The following is an 18,365-nucleotide window of genomic DNA, read 5'->3' on the forward strand; positions in this document are numbered from 1 at the left end:
AGAAGCTGCATTCAGCTTGGCTGGAGAGAGGGAATGAGACTATTCTTTCAAATGGAGTGGGTCCAGTATTCCTTTCCCCAGGAGCTCAGAACAGCCAGGTCTTCATCATCTAAATCACCTCATTTTATTTTCCCTTACCTCTTCTAAAAGGAGTAGCAGCCACGCTTCCTATAGTTTGATAGTTGCTGAACATGAAAGGCTTTTGGATGGCACACAAGGATGAAAGAAGAGTCCACTGTGCCCCCTCCAAAAAGAGATTGTGTGTACATAAGCTGCACTTAGTGCATGCATAAGTCACTAACAAGATGCCAGACAGATATGTTAAATTTTAATAATGGGGATGAGAAGTTTAAACGTTATTCTGTTGATAGAGAAAAGAAAGCCTGAATTGATGGAACAAACTCTTATCGCTTGATTTACATGGAAATTAATGATCATCATATCTGTCCCAGTATTATTACACAAACAGTATTTACTGATGAATTGTTGGGAAGATTCTACCTGCTTAATAGAAAAGTCTTTATGTCCACGTGAGATGCTGTTCAGTTCAGTGTTCTCTATCTCTTTTGTATATCTAGAACACTTTCCAACAAGGTTTTAAAATCTGAAAAAAAATGTAGAAGTCCAGCCCTGCAGCAGCTTGAAACTTGTTAAAATGTTTAAATTGAAGATGACACAATCTGTCTCATTCTACATTATTCAACAGATTGATGTAACTGCAGTTTTCTATGCAAGACCAAAACTCTTATTTGTTGTCCATAAGGTGCTAACTTCCTCCACAGAAGAAGATGGTGGCTCCATTTAGTTTTTTAATATCATTCAGGGGGAGCAGTAGTGATCAAAATGCATTATTTCAGCCATTGAGTAGGATTTTGATTTGTCTGGGTGTTTTTAAAATAATATTTACACAGTACATTCCACATCCAGGATACTCTTTTCAGAATTCAGTAGATTTCTGGCCTCTGAAATATTATTAGGGAATTTTCACAAGGTAGTAGTAAGTCTGCTGTTTTGTGTCTAAATTTCTTTACTGTTCTGTCCCGCCTTTGTACTCATCCATAACAGATAAAGGCTTTTTAAAAAATGTAAAAAATATTTTGTATATGTTATTTTCCATCCCTGTTTCCCTTCTCTGTGTGGTCAAACCTTATGACCTCATTTGCTGCTGTCTTGTTTGTAGAGTAGCTTCTCCTGGCTTCTCAACATACACTAAAGGGATTCATAATGGGATAATTTCTTTGAAGCTGAACCGAGAGACTGGGGTCAGTATCAGCTCCCTCCCTCTGTATGTTGGCTACACTCTAGAGCAGCCAGGATTACATCACAACATGGAAACAAAAGCCTTTTGGATGTCTGCTGCCCTCAAGAAAAACAGCCCTGACCTTTCTTCATCCTCTGACAGTCATGCTGTTTAAAAGTTGCTTTGTTGACTCTTCCCACTGGGTGACAGAGCAGCTTGTCTGCATGCAATTAAGGAAGATGTGAGATGCTGCCAAGAAAGAATCTTGAAGGTATCAGAAGTTTAGTAATGAGGAGGGGAAGCATACATTTAAGAATTTTTCATTACATCTTGAACAGTTTCATGGTAAATTTCAGTGGTAGAAAATAAATGATTGAATATCTGATTCCATGGACTGCCCCAACAAGTCATAAAAAACAAATATACTAAATCTTATTTTTCCTTTCCTTTCCCACTAGGCTTTGTTTGTCAGTTCTCCAACATCAAACACCACCTCTATGACTCTGTCCTCTGGTTCTGGTGCCTATAGAACATCAAGTGCCATTTCTAGCAGCCAGAAGGCCTCCAGTCTGCACAAAGTAATGCCATCTCAGAGTGCATCTTCACACTTGGTTCCTAAGCCCCCAGCTAGCCATAGACAGGCTGTAATAAGGAAAGTGGCATCTCAGAGGATTTCCAAGTAAGTTTGTATAATTTTAACCAGAATTCATTGCTGAAAAGTATGAAGAGACGTGAACTGCAAATGTCTCTGATTTGTCTATGAGGACATTGGTCCATCTACTGTACTGTGTAATTTTTTTAGAAAAATTAAATAAGGATGTAAAAAAGATTGCTTTACGAAGTCCAGAGTACTTGTCTATCATATTTGTTAGAAAAAGCATTGTACATTGCTTTTTTCATACCAAAAAATAATAACAGCAACAACAAAACCCTCCCTCACAGGCTTTCTAATATGCTTATTAGATATGCATCATAGATAATATGCGTATTATTAAAAACAAAGTAAAAAAACAAAGTAAAAAAAATTACAAATAAAATAGCTAAAATACCACAGTAAATATTAATGTCCTGCACTGTGAGGTGCCTGCTTGTACTGATCAGTCTCTGTGTTAGAAAAAGTAATGTATTGTGTGTCCCTTTTCTGACCTGGTGCTAAGTAGCACATAGAGAGATTTAAATCAAACTGTCTTGTGTCTTTGTGGAAGTCACTTCTTCACTCTATAGTGATGATATGTAGTTTGCTTCCAGAAGCAAGCCTGATTTATTTTATAGGTTTTCTGTCCATTAACAACAATGTAACTGTTTTGAATGTGAGAACAATCTTATACTGTATCTTTCAAACCTTTTGGTCTCAATATATTGTGATACTTTTCTGGGAGGTATAGAAACTGTTGTTGCTTGTAAATTAGTCATATTTCTGTTTTTATGGAACCCATTAAGTTGTAGCCTGACCTCTCTTCCCTCAACTATTTGTTATTTTGTGACTTTTGATCAATGCCTCCTCTTGCTCCTCTCTTTCCTAGACTAAACAGTCCCAATCTTCTCATCCTCTCATCATACAGAAGCCATTCAAGGCTACTCATAAATTATATCCCCTGTCTTTGGAGATGTACAGTACTATGAATCTTTGTTATGCATCATTTTGGTTTTCAGCATTTTGCTCTTCACAGCCTCTTACTTCAAAGTGTATTTAGAATAATTAATTCTTTTTTATTTTATACACACACACACACACACACACACACACACAGAGATACACATACATACACATACAGATAAACATACAAACAAGTGAAAAACTGGGTAAGGATAGGAAAAAAGAAAGAAGAAAAAAGAAGTAGGAGTGGTGAAAGGACGAGAAAGAAAAAAGAGAGAAAAGAAGAGAGAGAGAAAAGAGAATACATATTTACTTACAAATACATCAGTTATTAAGTGTAAATTCAAATCAGATTATTTGTAAATTCAAATCAGATTATTTTACAACCTTTTGTATGTCATTTTCCTATCCATCCAAAACAATGTCAACATTCTTGTATATAATGTAAATAGTTAATTCTGAAGCACATCTTGCCGGGGCAACAGTAGACAAGTACAGAGTTGTAGTTCTTTGGCAAAAGTAGGAGAGGGCAAGTGAAAAGATGCTAAAGGTTGAAGGGAATGGTATATGGTTCAGGTGTATGAAGAGAGCCTGCCAAACTTTTGTGTGTATTACATTTTTGAAGGGACAGGCGTGAGATCAAGAAAGCTAAACCATCCCTGTTCTAGGTCGTTTCCTGCCAAACACCTGTGACCTTATATTTATAAATGTTTTTTAAAATGCCTTTCACATTTCCCCCTCCATTCTTTAGGACTAGGTTGTCTTTAGCTCAGGAGAAATGTATAGGTGCAGTGCTGAATAGAGTAGGAAGCATCAGTGTACAATACCCTGTGGAGCAATATGTCCCATTATAGCACTTATCCAATACAACTCTGTGCTAACAATTCATTTGAAGTATTTACATTTATGACATTTGGTATCCGCTGGGGTTTGGTTCTAGGAACCTCCGTGGATACCAAAACCCATGGATGCTCAAGTCCCGTTAAATACAGTGGCATAGTGAAATGCTGTGCCTTATATAAATTGGCAAAATCAAGGCTTGCCTATTGGTATTTATATATTTTTGGAATATTTTCAAGCTGTGGATGCTTGAATCCATGGATGAAAAATCCATGGATATGGAGGGCTGACTGTACTGTATTCTGCTGCTAAACTTCCATAGGCTTACACTTGGAAACAAATGTACAAAACCTGTAGTCCATGTGGGTCCCTCAGCTGTTGTTCCAGGATGTCTCCATAGTCAAAATCCCAGTGGTTCTAACTGAGAAAAGGCCACATAGAATCATAGAGTTGAAGAGATCACAAGGACTATCCTGTCCAATCCCCTGCCATGCAGGAAGACATAGTCAAAGCACTCCCAACAGATGGCCATCCAGCTTCTGGTTAGAAACCTTTTTTTAGCTTTGATTTGTTATGTTCTGGTTTTTACATTACATTATGCTGATGTTATGTACTGCTACCTTGAAAAGGTTTAAAAATTGGATAAAAACAAATTAAAAAACCAACCTTCAAAGAAGGAAACTCCACCATACTCCCAAGGGAATGTGTTTCATTATCAAACAGCTCTTAACTGTCTGGAAATTCTTCTTAATATTTGGGTGGAATCTGTTTTCCTGTAGTTTGCATCCATTATTCTAGGTCCTGTTGTCTGGAGCTACAGCAAACAATGTTGCTCCATCCTCAATGCGACACTCCTTCAGATATTTAAACAGGGCTATCATATTACCTCTAAGCCTTTTCTTCTCAGGCTAATCATACTCAATTTCTTAATTAAAAGTCCTAACTCAAAGGGCATGGTTTCTAGACCCTTCACCATTTTGGTCACTTCCCTCTGGACACACTCCAGCTTTTCAACATCCTTTTTGAATTGCAGTGCCTAGAAGTGGACACAGTATTCCAGGTGAGGCCTGACCAAAGCCCTTGGCATTTGCAGGGCGGAGGACCCTCACGAATGTGGGAATACCACATTTCCTTGGCAAATGTGGGAAAAATCCAGGCCTGCACAGGTCCTAGCCACCTTACCTCCCAGACTTCTGACAGCCCAGCGAAGCCAGCTGGAGCTTGGGAAGGGGTGGGGAACAGCTAGCACAGGCCCCACCCACCTTCCCTCCCCAGCTTCTCTCAGCCCAGGGGAGTCAGCTGGGGCTTGAGAGGGGGAAGAGCAGCTGGCCCAGGCCCCACCCTCATGACAACAAACTTACAAATAATCAAAGCCACAGAAGTGGAGGGCCAGCTGTAGTACTGTTACTTCCCACAATCTAGACACTACACCTCTACTAATGTAGCCTGGAATTTCATTGGCTTTTCTAACTGCTGCATCACACTGTTGACTTATGTTCAACTTGCTGTCTTCTAGGACTCCTAGATCCCTTACACATGTACTGTTGTTAAGCCAGGTATCTGCCATCCTATATCTGTGCACTTCATTTTTTCTGCCTAAGTGAAGTACCTTACATTTCTCTGTGTTGAAATTCATTTTGTTACTTTTGGCCCACCTTTCTAATCTATTAAGGTCATTTTGAATTTTTATCTTCTCTCTGGGGTATTAGCTACTCCTCCTAATTTGGTGTCATTTGCAAATTCTTTCCTCTTAAGTCACTGATAAAGATGTTGAGTAGCACTGGACCCAGGACAGAACCTTGTAGCACCCCACTGGTCACTTCTCTCTAAGATGAAGAGGAGCCATTGCTGAGCACCCTTTGGGAATCAGCTGGTCAGCAAATTACAAATCCACAAGGAGAGTGCATATCTTCCTCTTTTTTTCTGAACAGAATTACACTCCTAGTTAGTTGCTGGACATGAATGCTGCTATGAATCAAAGTACATGGCCCACACTCACTATGTTTCCCACAAGGATCACTGGAATTTTGGAAATAGTAGGAACAGTGGTGATATGCTTTTGGAAGCATAAATAGAAGCATGAATGGTTGAGGGAGGAAATGCAGCTGTCTAGCCTGGGGGAGGGTTTCTAACTCTATACATCCCTATCATTTTCTAGAAGAACATGAATATTCTTCTTGACCTTTGGGCAGCCACTGTCATACGGGAGACTAGGAAGTGAATTTGTCCTGGCAGTATATCACCTTGACTTATTTATCAGGTTGTACTCTTGTTCACCCTGTGTATGAATAAGACCTCTTAATCATAATTGCTGTTACTTCCAAGTAAACAAAAATAAGATTATATTATATTTCATTGTTTCAGTTCACATAAATGGTGTGACAGACTGTTTTGGGAAGTGGTACAATGCTGTTTTTAGTTGCTGGTACAACAGGTCATTAATAATAATAATATTAATAGGATTTATTTATACAGTTGGAAGGAGGGAGGGAAGGGCTCTTCCTCTTCAGGCCCGATGGCATTGGGCCTATCCTTTCACTCCCTCTAAGGCCAGAAGATGACAGTTGGAAGGAGGGAGGGGAGGGCTCATCCTCTTCAGGCCCGATGGCATTGATAAGAGTAAGTGTTTTGATAATAGACACCTGTGTTTCGTTTTGTTATTTTTATTTTACCCATGGTGAATCCTTGAGATGAAGTGAGTAGTTTAATTTTCCAAGCCCATTTGGAAAAGAATTTGAATTGATCAGTTCAGCAAGCACAGTTGGGTACACTAATCATGGTGGACATGCACTGATATTTTTTGTCTAATTCTCCCTAATGGAAGGGTGAGGCTGCATGTTAGTTCAGGTGACAAGTTTTTTTAATTTTATTCTTCTGCTAAGCAGCAACATGTATATTTGAAGATTCTGGTGCAGTGTACTCACATGTTGGCAGGGAGAATGTTTATCCTTATGAGATGGAATTGTAGCTCCTTGGACAGACTTTACTTTACTGCGTTCTTGTGGTTTCTGCTCTGTGACAGGCAAGAGTGTGGGAAAACCGGAAAAAGCTCAGTATCAAAAATGCACAGAAGAAAGGGGAAAGCAAAAGATTCCTTCACAATTTCAGAGCATAGTCCAATTATCAAAAGCTTCAAGGAGCCATTCCGGAAATACTTTCTGAATTGCTGTTCAGACTCTAGTTTTATGCTCTAATTCTAATATTGCCTTTTGTGGGCTTGCATCGTAACTTTTGCCAGTAACGTGGGAATAGAAGCTTCTGTTATATTCTAGAATACCTGGGTGTTCATCATATACTTGCCTCACCAGTCTGTGGATGCTACTGGACTATTCAGTGCATCCTTTCAACAGGATTGGGAATGGGGAAGAAAGTTAGTATATAGAAGAGATTTCCTCAGTCTCAGAAATTGTGCTGATCAAAACTATTTCTTGGGTGCTTCAAGTCCATGTTTTCCATTTTCCAGCCATTTAATACAGGCCATTTGTTCTTTTCTGATATTTCCAGGCAAGTTTTGAATTTCACTGACAAGGTTTCCAATACATCGCATGAGAGAAAATGTGAGAAGATTTTTTGTTTCTTAATAGCCCCAGTTTCCTAACCTGTAAAATAGAAGAAGAAGAAAAACCCAAATCCACCCCCCCCCCCCCCCAAAAAAATCATGTCTTATGGGCATTCCCTCACCCTCAATTTCTTTTCTTGTTAAAGAAATTTCATTTGTCCCAAATACAAATGTACCTTTTTAAAAAAGGATTAAATTATATAGAAGGTTGAATTTCAGGTTTATACATACATATATCTGTAGTATTTTTTTCTACCAGTGGAAAAAGCTACTGAATTTCTATGCAAATTCCATTTGCAAGAAATGAAGACCCATAACAGAGCATGAAATTCAGAACAAACAGGCTAGAGAGTATGTACAGTTTTCTTCTGAAGATTCTCTAGGAAAGGTTGGCCTAGGAAGATGGCCTATGTAGCTCAACTAATCTGTTTGAATTCTGACTTTGGGTGTGAGTGTGAATTGTAATGATTAATAAAATGTCATTTTACCATCTTTATTCAGAAATAACATCCATTGGGGATTATTCCCAGGTAATTCAATGAGGCTTACTCCCAAGTAAGGATAAATGAGATTGTGTAACCTTAGTATTGTTGGTTTTTCCCCTCTAGGTTCAAAACACACTTCAGAAATAATCCCATTTGAGACCATTTTAACTGCCTTGGTTCAATGCTAGGGAATTCTTGGAAGTGGAGTTTTGTGAGACATTTAGTTTTCTCTGTCAAAGACCTCTAGCGCCAAAATAAAGTACAGTTCCCAGGATTCCCAACCATTGAGCCAGGGCAGTTAAAGCAGTCTCAAAGTGGATTATTTCTGCAGTGTGTTTTGGACCTGTGTCTCGAAACCATTTTGCTTTGCCTATTTTTCTGGATCTATTCTCACAGATCTTTAGGGAATTAATTTTTGATATGGCTAAAAAAACACAGAAGCAATATTACTTCTCTAAATAATTTTATTGTTGCATCTCAGAAAAACCATATTTGATCTTCAAGACAGAAAAGATTTTTTAAAAAGTATTGCATATGTGATAGATAACCATAAAATGAATATTACTAAATCACAAAATATTTGAATAGCTTGAAAAGCTTTTCTGGTTTATATTCTTCCTCATTCCATCACTCACACAGATAGTTTCCCACTCAGAAAGGTAATTAGAACCAGACAGAGCAGTCTTGTCTTTTACCATTTTTTATCTCTCTCTCTCTCTCTCTCTCTCTCTCCTCTCTGGCTTTACTTCGTGAACGAAGATTCAGGAAGGACTCATCCCGTGCTTTGTACAAGTGTGTTAGTGACTAAAAAGGCCAATCCGGGATAAACAGGTCCAGTTGCAGAAAGCACAGCGGAAAGTCTCCTTGGGTGATGTTTCTGGGTTGCGGTTCTTTCTGTGTTGTCGTTTCTCTTCAAGATTCGTTCGGCGTGAGCTTTCGAAAAAGGCTGCAGCATCGTGGATAGTGCATCTCCATGCCTCCAGATGTGAGGCTAGGGCAGACCATTGTTGGTGATCAATTTGGCCAAGCCTGAGATGTTGTTTCAGGGAGTCCTTGTATCTCTTCTTTGGGGCACCCCTCTTATGCTGACCCGTGGCAAGTTCACCATAGAATACTATTTTGGGGAGGCGATGGTCCTTCATCCTAGAAACGTGTCCTGCCCAGCGCAGCTGCGCCCTCAATAGCATGGCCTCAATGCTGGTGATCCCTGCTTGCTCAAGGACAGCAACATTTGTCACATAGTCAGTCCAGTGTATATTTAGAATTGTGCATAAACAGTGCTGATGAAAGCATTCAAGGAGTCGTAGGTGTTGGCGATAGGTGACCCATGTTTCAGACCCATAGAGGAGAATAGACAGTACAACGGCTCTATATACACTGATTTTTGTGCTTCGCCTCAAGTGTTTGTTACTCCAGACTCTTTTGTGAAGCCTTCCAAATGCACTATATGCCTTTGCCAGTCTGTGATCGATCTCTTTATCAATCTTGGCGTCTGAGGAGATGATGCTTCCCAGGTAGGTGAACTGCTGGACGGACTTAAGCACAGATGTGCGTACAGTGATGTGGGGATGGTAGTGTTCTTCCTGAGGTGCCAACTGGTAGAGAACTTCCATTTTCTTCAGGCTGACTTCCAGTCCAAAGAGCTCTGCAGCTGTTGCAAAACAAGATGTGAGGCGCTGCAGAGCTGCTTCCGTATGGGCAACGAGGGCAGCATCATCAGCAAAAAGCAGCTCACGGACTAGATAGTTTAGAGTCTTAGTGCGGTCCCTCAAGCGGCTTAAGTTAAACAGGCTACCATCAGAATGGTAGTGTATATAAATGCCGTCTTCTTCTTTGAGATCTGCCGTAGCCCTTTGGAGCATATGGCCTTAATGGTTTCTTCCAAAGTGGGAGCTATGTCCAATTCCTTCTTCATCGGTTGTTGTGTCATATGTTGAATAGCTGAGTCTTGGATTATTCGGTTGGCACTAAAAAGGCTTTGGCAATGTTCAGCCCATCGGTTCAGAATGGAAGCTTTATCTGTGATTAATGTTTGACCATCTGTACTGTATAGGGAGCTTTGGATCTGATATGTAGGTCCAAACACTGCTTTAAGAGCTTCGTAAAATCCTCTGGAATCACCCAGATCTGCACAACGTTGTGTCTTTTCTGCTAAGTTGATCCACCACTTGTTCTGAATGTCTTGGAGTTTTTGTTGGAGTTGACTCCATGCAAGGCGAAAGGCTCCTTTTTTTACATGGCAGGATGGCTGGGTGAGGTGTACCTGGTGAGCAGTTCTCTTCTTTGCCAACAGCTCCTGGATCTCTTGGTTGTTTTCATCAAACCAGTCTTGATTTTTCTTGAGGGAGAATCCTAAGGTGCTGTTTTTGATATGTTGCCAAAGCGCTGTAGGAGAAGAGTCTACAGGATGGTCTTCAAGTTTTGTTTGCAAAATTGCCTGGAAGTTGTCTCTTATGGCAGCTTGTTGAAGATTGTTGACTTGGAGTCTCCTCTTTAGGATGCTACCCGTCTTAGGTTTGAAATTAAAATGAAGATTTAGTTTGCATCTTACGAGGCGATGATCTGTTTGACATTCTGCACTGGGCATCACTCGGGTATGACGGACATCGCGAATATTTCTCTGGCGCACTACGATATAGTCAATGAGGTGCCAGTGTTTGGACCGGGAATGCTTCCAGGTTGTCTTCAAGCTATCTTTCTGCTGAAAGATGGTGTTTGTAATAGTAAGCTGCTGTTCTGCACAAAACTCTAGCAGGAGGCGTCCGTTATCATTACAGTTTCCAACACCATGCTTGCCTAAAACACCTTTCCAGGCTTCTAAGTTCTTTCCTATTCTGGCATTGAAGTCACCAAGGATAATGCTTTTGTCTTCTGCAAGGACTTTTTGTATAAGGTGGCGTAGGTCTGAGTAGAATTTGTCTTTCTCTGCAGGGTCAGCTTGCATAGTTGGGGCATATATACTGAAGAGAACAACATGTGGGAGGCATAACGAGATAATGCGATCAGAGTGTCCTGTTGGCAAGGTTTCGAGTTTGGAGGCAATGGAGTTTTTGATCATAAAGCCTACACCTGAAAGATGTTTTTCAGTTTTGGGTTTGCCAGACCGGTAGAGTGTGTAGCCGGCACCGTGTTCGTTAAGGCTGCCTTCCTCGTGGAGACAAACTTCATTAAGAGCAGTGGTGTCGATATTAAGTCGTGACAGTTCATGGGCTATTAGGGCAGAACGACGCTCAGGACGTCCACTGTCTGCAGAATCTTGCATGGTTCTGATGTTCCAGTGTGCAAGCGTTAGTCTATTTGCACCTTTGGAGGCTGGTGTGTGCCTTTGTCTCTTTGTCTTTGTTTGACCGCATCAGAAGATGCCCGTTGGCCGCAGCTAGCCAACCGGGTTGTTGGGGATGAGCTTTCTTTAGGCCACCTTTTCTAGGCCCCTTTCCATATGGAGCAAGCAGTGCTCTCCTTGCAAAAGGCTGCTTGGTCATTCAGGATGCTGCCGAACAAGACTGTCATCCCCAGTCAGTCTCAAGCGACCAAAGTCCTGAACCGCCTGCATGCAGGGTTGGGTCTGCAGCTTCCAGTGCATCTTTACACCTGCCGTTTTGTCCCTCGTCTATCGCTACAGGGCTATTTCGGAGATTGGATGTATCCTTCGAGCCTGTGCAATGGATTTTTCTGGTGGAGCGCAGCATGCACAGAACTGGCCTCACCCTTTAAACCAGAGGTTTGTCTGCTGAGGCCTTGACAAGCATGGACGGTAGCAGCGAGGTCCTCGGGTCGTAGGTTTGGTTAGAGTTTCCTTCTCTTAGATGGTTGACCTTACAGGGTTAGACGAGCACCATCTTCCCGGGTTTGGGATTAGAGTTTTCCTTCTCCTAGGATGGTTGCCATAATAATATTAATAATAGGGAATCCGAGCGGTTTACAACAGAGGGGTTAATAGATGGTTCCCTGCCCTCAGGCTTACAATCTAAAAGACACAACACAAAAGGAGAAGGGAATGGTGAGGAGGGGAGGGGATCAGGTCCAGCATTCTTCTCTCCCTCTGAGACCTGGACCAAGGCAGATGGACTGAAGGGAGGGCTTGTCTTCTTCCAGGCAGGCCTGGTGGAGCTAGCCTGCCTCTCTCTCCCTCAAGATGGTGGATGAAGGGAGGGCTCGTCTTCTTCCAGGCAGGCCTCTTGGAGCTAGCTCATCCTGCCCTTTGGCGCTTCTTGGTCAGACCCTTCGGTTGTGACCTGTCTAGCATGGGAGGCCCTGCCGGTGGCTATTATACCACCGCCAGCGTAGCTCACAACTTCATTAGGGTGCGCAAGCCCCCCCCCTCTCTCTCTCTCTCTCTCTCACACACACACACACACACTTTTTTTTTCTTGCCCTCCAAATTTGTAAAATTTGTTTAGCGAAATATATGAATTTCTTTTTTAAATTTGTAATTTAACCACGTATTTATTTTTACTATGCTGGCTATGTACTGTAATAAATTGATTGATTGAAGTTTAGCACAATAAGGAACTGTGAAGCAATATGGCCTTTGTGATAATAGATTCAGATATGCAGGAAAAGTAAAGTGGTTCTAAGACACAGATCAAAAACACACTGCAGAAATAATCTTGTTTGAAACCCTGTTTGAATATATACACACCTATACAGCAGAGGTGCTAAGAAAACTTGCTACTGAACTGCACAGATGCATAATGTATTGCTTCAGCTGAAATCCTGTTGGGGAATAATGTCTTCATAAGCAGACTTACATCTGTAAGAATCAGAATTGGGCAGTTTTGTAATACTGTATCTATATTCAGTAAGGGGCTGGTGTTACACTACTACATGGAGGAGTTATCAAAGTGACTAATGTGCATTGTTCCTGTTGTGCATCAGTCTTGTTGTGCATTGGGACACTGGTTAGAGAGTGCCAGTGCACACTGGGATACTCTTGCCAGTGCCCTATTATGCATCTGTGTAATTCACTAACAGGTTTTCTTAGCACCTTTGCTGCATAATATATATGCATTACATAGTGTATATATAATGTACACTGCGATAGAAGATTATGGCCAAAAAAACCCATAAACAATTTGCACTTCAGTGTGATGTGGTTGTTTGAGTGCTCAACTAGGACACTGGGAAAACAATGTCTGAATCCCCTCTTGGCCATGGAAACTTACTAGGTGACATGGTTTTTTTGTGGGTTTTTTGTTTTATAAGGCTGTGTTCTAGAAGAGTTTATTCTTGACGTTTCGCCAGCCACAGCTGCTGACATGGAAGAGTGAGGCATATATACTGTTGGTTGAGAAGAATTGATTTACATGCTAGTCTGTGGATTGTTCTGTTGTTGAATGGTAAGGCCTCAGAGTGTCTATTTAATTAATGATCCATTGTTTGCTGGGAAACCCCCCTCACCCTGGGTGGTTTGCATTTGCATTTGCAGTCACTGATGGAAAAAGTTTTGGTATTTGAAATATTTCAGATTTTAGCATTTTGGATAAGGGTGACTCAACCTGTAGGCTTAAATAATGTACTCGCAAAGCACATCAGTTAATGTTTCTCAAGGTTTTTCTGCCTCTTTTTGGTGACAGCAACCTCTGCTGCATTCTCTGGTTACTTTTATATGGAATTGTTCTATAGAACAGTGTACATCACTACATACATTCACCAAGCCATATAATGGGGACCTCTGGACATCAGCTGATACAACTTGTGGGCTTATTGAAGAAAATATGCCCTATCTTTGTAGAGACAGCCAAGGGATGGTACTGCTAGACATTTTGCCTCAGCATGGATGGGAGAGAATGAAGAGGAGATGTATGCTCATATTCTGTTGCTGTTTATTTACTGATATTCATCTACTTGGCCAAAGACTAGACTATCCTTGGTCAAAGACTAGACTGTCCTCCTGACCCCATATTTTAGCACTGCATGCAACCTTAGGCATGGCTGCACGTATTGAGAAGGTAGCCAGAATTACATAAGAGAGGTTCTGTGTTTATTCTCTCATTTCTGTCTTCAGACATTTACTTACCCCTCCCCCCAACAACTGTTGGTTGCTTCTCTTCTACTGTTACCCTTTCTGTGTCTTCAGGAGCATCTGCTTAATGAAATTCTGGTTTTAGGAACTGGGAAGCATCCTCCTGATGCAGTCATAAGAAGCCCTTCTGGATCAGGCTTAAGGTCCAAGGATTTTTCTCTTACTGGGAGATTAGGTGTATCTAGAAAGCCCACCAATAGGACAGGGGACAGTAGCCTTTGACCATTTGTGTTTAATATGCATTATTCAGTGGTATACTTGGTCTGAAGCTGGTGTCTCCATTTAGCATTCACAGACAGTAAATGCTGGTAGATCTTTTCTTTCCTACATTTTGCTACTCTTCTTCAAAGCATTTAAAGTTCTACATCTTGTAACATCCTGTCAGAGCAGGCATTACAAAATCTCTGATTTAAATCTCTGACTTCTTGGCTGGATACACATGATACAATGCAACAAAGACAATAAATTATTGCTGACACTGCATAGTTCTGCATAGTTGCTGTCATTCTCCATCAAATCTTGCATGAGGTATGCATGCTAGTGTCCATACTGTTCATAGTCTCCATTTATCTCATCCCCAGTATAAACGATCAGAACAAAGAAACTGACATTTTAATGAGCATATGTCCTAGACTAATAATTCTATATGTAGCTGTAGCTTACCTGGACAGTAAAAATTAAGGTGTTGGGTGAAGACAATTGATATTATTTGAAGGGAGTCTTTGTCTTGGGATCTGAGCATGATCTTAAATTTAGGCAAGTGAGAAAGTGAGTGAAGAGTGGAAGAGATGGGGGCGGGGAAGCAAGAGGCTATGCAGGGGTACAGAGAGGAAAATTAGACAGTCTAGAAATGAGGGGAAATGCAGCTGTCAGAGCACAAAAGAGAGGGCAGTGACCTGTGATCAACTGGAAGATCAGCAAATCCTTTGGAAAATATATGTTTAGCTGCCAATAGAACCTCTAAGAGTACATGGAATTTGGATATATTAGTCCTGGCTGAGAGTTAGGAATAGAGGAATACATCTGAGTCATCTGTGCAGAGATAGTCATTATATATATAATAAACATATTAGGCTGAAAAAAGACCTAGAAAGCAAAGAGAAAAAAAGGAGAGGGAAGGCAGTTTTATTCATTCTGAATGCAGTGGTAAGCATAAATGTGATGCTTTTCTTTTGTCAAAATATTTTAGGGCTTGTTCATATTGTAACTTTCTGAAATAAGAAGGAAGATAGTTTTGAATTTAAAATTTTATTTCTGAATAGGTGGACTTGAATTTGACTTGTAAATTGTGCCCCTTTCTTGTAAGTCTGGTTTTTGAAATAATTTGCTTTTAAAAAGTCATCTACTACATTACATATATCAAGGTCCCATTAACTTTGCAAAATAGTATAAGGTATGTACAACCAAGTAATTATTTTAAAGTAATTACCCTGACTGTTCTTTTTGTATCCTAAATCTGTGTGGTAAATGTCAATTTTTCCAATTCTATATCACTTGCCAAACTTCTGGGCTGGAATATTTTGTTTCCAGTCTCTTATTTTTCTGCCATTAATAAATCAATATTGATATTATATATACTGTATATACATTTTTTTAAAAAACATTTACATCTTGCTTAAAGTCATGTCTGACCATTTCAGTGTTGCAAGGCTGTCTGGGCCTTTTTCTGTGCCCTTTTGTATTCACATATTTAAAGTATTTGAAGGGGCCGTTGCTTTTATACAGTACTTAGAGTTTTCTGATACCATTAGCCCAATCAGCCTGTTCACACGAGGGCTAAAACTAGAGATGATGGGGTGCCTTTCCTCGCACTTCCTTCTTCCAGTCCACCCCATGTTTGAAGGAGAAATAGAGAAGGATTTCTAATCAGAGGAATTCTTGTCTTTGTATCCTACTTGTTGGCTTCTCAGAGGCACCTGCCTAACTATTCCTATATGCCAGATGCTGGATTATATGCATTCATAAGGATCTTAAATCCTCCTCCTTATGACCTTGGATCTCTCCCCCTTTCCCCCTAGCACTACACTTGTGTCATTTGTTTGTGTTTTGTTTGTCAGAAAGTGGAAGTAATTTAATTAAAATTAATTTGTTGAGCCTAATTTCTTTTAAAAAAAATTGGCTGCATTTTCAAATTTATTATTTCAGTCTTCAAGTACCAGCAACATTGTTTTGTAGTAACAATATTCTGCAGTAACTTAATTTATATAATTTAGCTGTTGGGGAAGATTGGTTTTGTTTTGCTCCATTTAATAATTTTCATTGTTTTTAAATTTAAAGCTAACTTGTTAGTAATATTCAAAGACATAGGTTAGTCTCAAATGTCAGTATGCAAAGGGATCTTTGAGGCAAACTGTGTGAAAGAGGTTGTAGCATTGGGTCCATGTTACCTACAGGATTGCCTTCTCCCATACAATCTGTCCTGTACACTCAAGTCCTCTGGGAAATCTTTGCTCCAACCGGCCAGGACAAGACTGGCTATGGTTTCTCAGAGGACTTTTTTGTCTTCTCCCCCAGACTGTGGAATGACCTGCTGGAAGAGATACAATAGCTGAAAACCCTGACTGCATTTAAAACAGTACTAAAGACATATCTCTTCTAGCAGGCCTATCCAGTCAATTTTAAATCATGACTTTTAAATCTGTAAATGAACCCTTATGAGTGTATTTTAATGATCTTATGGTATTGTGTTTTAACATGTATTTTTAATCGGGTTTTGTATTTTAACACGTTATATCCCACCTTAAACCTTGAAGAGAAGTGGTAAAGAATATTGTTGTTGTTGTTGTTATTTTATTATCTTTTGTAGATTTGGTCTACTTTCTCAGATACATGATTAGTTGTGTATTGTTAGAAATGTATTAGTATTCACTGTAGCAAATTAATGTTGTAATTTTCTCTTAACATTTTAATATTAATGGATGGAATTTCTTTGAAAATTCATTAATATGTTAGCATTAACAGTAGTGTTCCTAAGCCCTAGTGCTAGCGCTGGTTGTGCCATGCGCTTCTTATGCTTCCTGATGTGGGGGACTGGTATTTCCTCCCCAAATGCACCAGAAATTGGTACCATATCTGTCCCCATTCACTACAATACTTCTTTCTTTCCGTGAAACTCTTCAGACTCGCACCCATTGGCTCACGAACTAGCATTAGTCAGTAGACCACCACTTTCAGTACTACTACTATGATGTGCCTGCTCTCCACTTGTGAGAAAAATAGTTGTGTCTGTTGGGTGGCTTCACATGTACCTTGTTGTAGATGGCTAAATTAATCAAGTAATCAGACTGGGTTCAAAGCAGTTTATTAAGTTCCCAATTGCTGTACATTTCTTGGGTAGAAAAGTAATGTGTCTAAAAATATCACTGATGCTCCTGTCTCACTAGAATTGTTTTACTCTTCAAAGATGTATTTTTTCTTCCCAAATGTGGGATTTCCACATTCAGTGCTATCTTCTGATTCTGATTCATTGTTTTATCTGGCAGGGCAACCTCCACAGAAGGGCAACTGAATGTATTCCAGAATACCCTTGATGGCGCTACATCCTGTGAGCCACTTACAAACTCCACAGGTGAGATAACTAGAGTACTGAGATCAACATTTTTCATCAAAGACTGCTTTTTTGTTTGCCATATGTTTTGCAATTTTATCTAGCCTGAACAAGATCAAGATCACTTTCCAGCAAAAACCTCAGTGAACTTGATATAACATGGAAAATTATGATGAAAGACTTTGTTGCTTCCCAGCATACCAATAGCAAGCAGGATACATGGCAATTTAAAGAAGGGCATTTTCTGCTATGTTTTAAGAGCACATTCTAGAAATTTTGAAAAGGAAAATAGCATATCTATACAGGCAAAGTATACTACTTGCTCATATTGGCGCATTACAGACCGGTTGCTGCGTTCGGGAACCAGAGCAGCCAAAGCACACGGTTCCCGGGCGCAGCAAGAAAGAAGCGCCAAAATGGCGCTTCTTCCTGCGCCCCGGAAGTGGCGCTGCAAGGCACGAGGCGCGCACTCGCGGCGCCACTTCCAGCGCACAACGTCAAAATGGCGGCGCCCATCTGTATGCGGTGCCGCCATTTTGACGTACTCGTTACGCGCGAGGGGCAAGGCATGTCAAGAAGCGCTGCCCCTCGCGCGTAACGATGGCGTCTCATTGGCCTGTCTGTAATGCGCCAAAGTTAAGGAACAAAGAGTTCAGGAATCTTGTGCAGGAATTATTCTAAGCTTTTGTGTTTATACTGCACAAGAAGTCAGAGAGGATGTACTGGGGAATCCATTTTCCTGGATCTGCCCTTATGTCAGCAGTGTGTGTAGCATGTCACAGTGATTCTGGTTGTTACTTTTACATGTGCGATAGGCAGAAAAGCCCTGATTTCCCCCTGCTTCTGGAATGTGAGGCTACATCAGGACTGCATTGTGTGGATTGCTATGCAAATAATAACAAGTGTGAAATTGGGGGGAAGTATTATCCATCCCAACTGCTAGTGCAAGATTCGCAATGCTGTGATAACTAATTTATTTCTACAACAACAAATGGGAGAGAAGATAGGAAGCGATAGACAGGAGAAGAAATTATTATTATTATTATTATTATTATTATTAAATTTTATTGTT

General features: G+C 40.3%; 1 protein-coding gene across 9 annotated transcripts in view; it reads left to right on the forward strand.

Moving 5' to 3' along the window:
* The window catches only part of TTLL5 (tubulin tyrosine ligase like 5), a 273,548-nt gene that overhangs the window by 236,521 nt on the left and 18,662 nt on the right, over window positions 1-18,365 (forward strand). For 8 of the 9 annotated variants that reach the window (XM_042473064.1, XM_042473053.1, XM_042473043.1 and 5 more), the window contains 2 exons: window positions 1,699-1,919; window positions 17,229-17,313. In XM_042473064.1, coding sequence (XP_042328998.1) covers window positions 1,699-1,919; window positions 17,229-17,313 — 306 coding nt within the window. Of the gene's footprint in view, window positions 1-1,698; window positions 1,920-17,228; window positions 17,315-18,365 lie in introns of all 9 variants that reach the window. The other variant, XM_042473080.1, reaches the window with a different exon arrangement.

The sequence above is a fragment of the Sceloporus undulatus genome, chromosome 1 (genome assembly GCF_019175285.1).
Source record: "Sceloporus undulatus isolate JIND9_A2432 ecotype Alabama chromosome 1, SceUnd_v1.1, whole genome shotgun sequence".
Classification (NCBI taxonomy): domain Eukaryota; kingdom Metazoa; phylum Chordata; class Lepidosauria; order Squamata; family Phrynosomatidae; genus Sceloporus; species Sceloporus undulatus.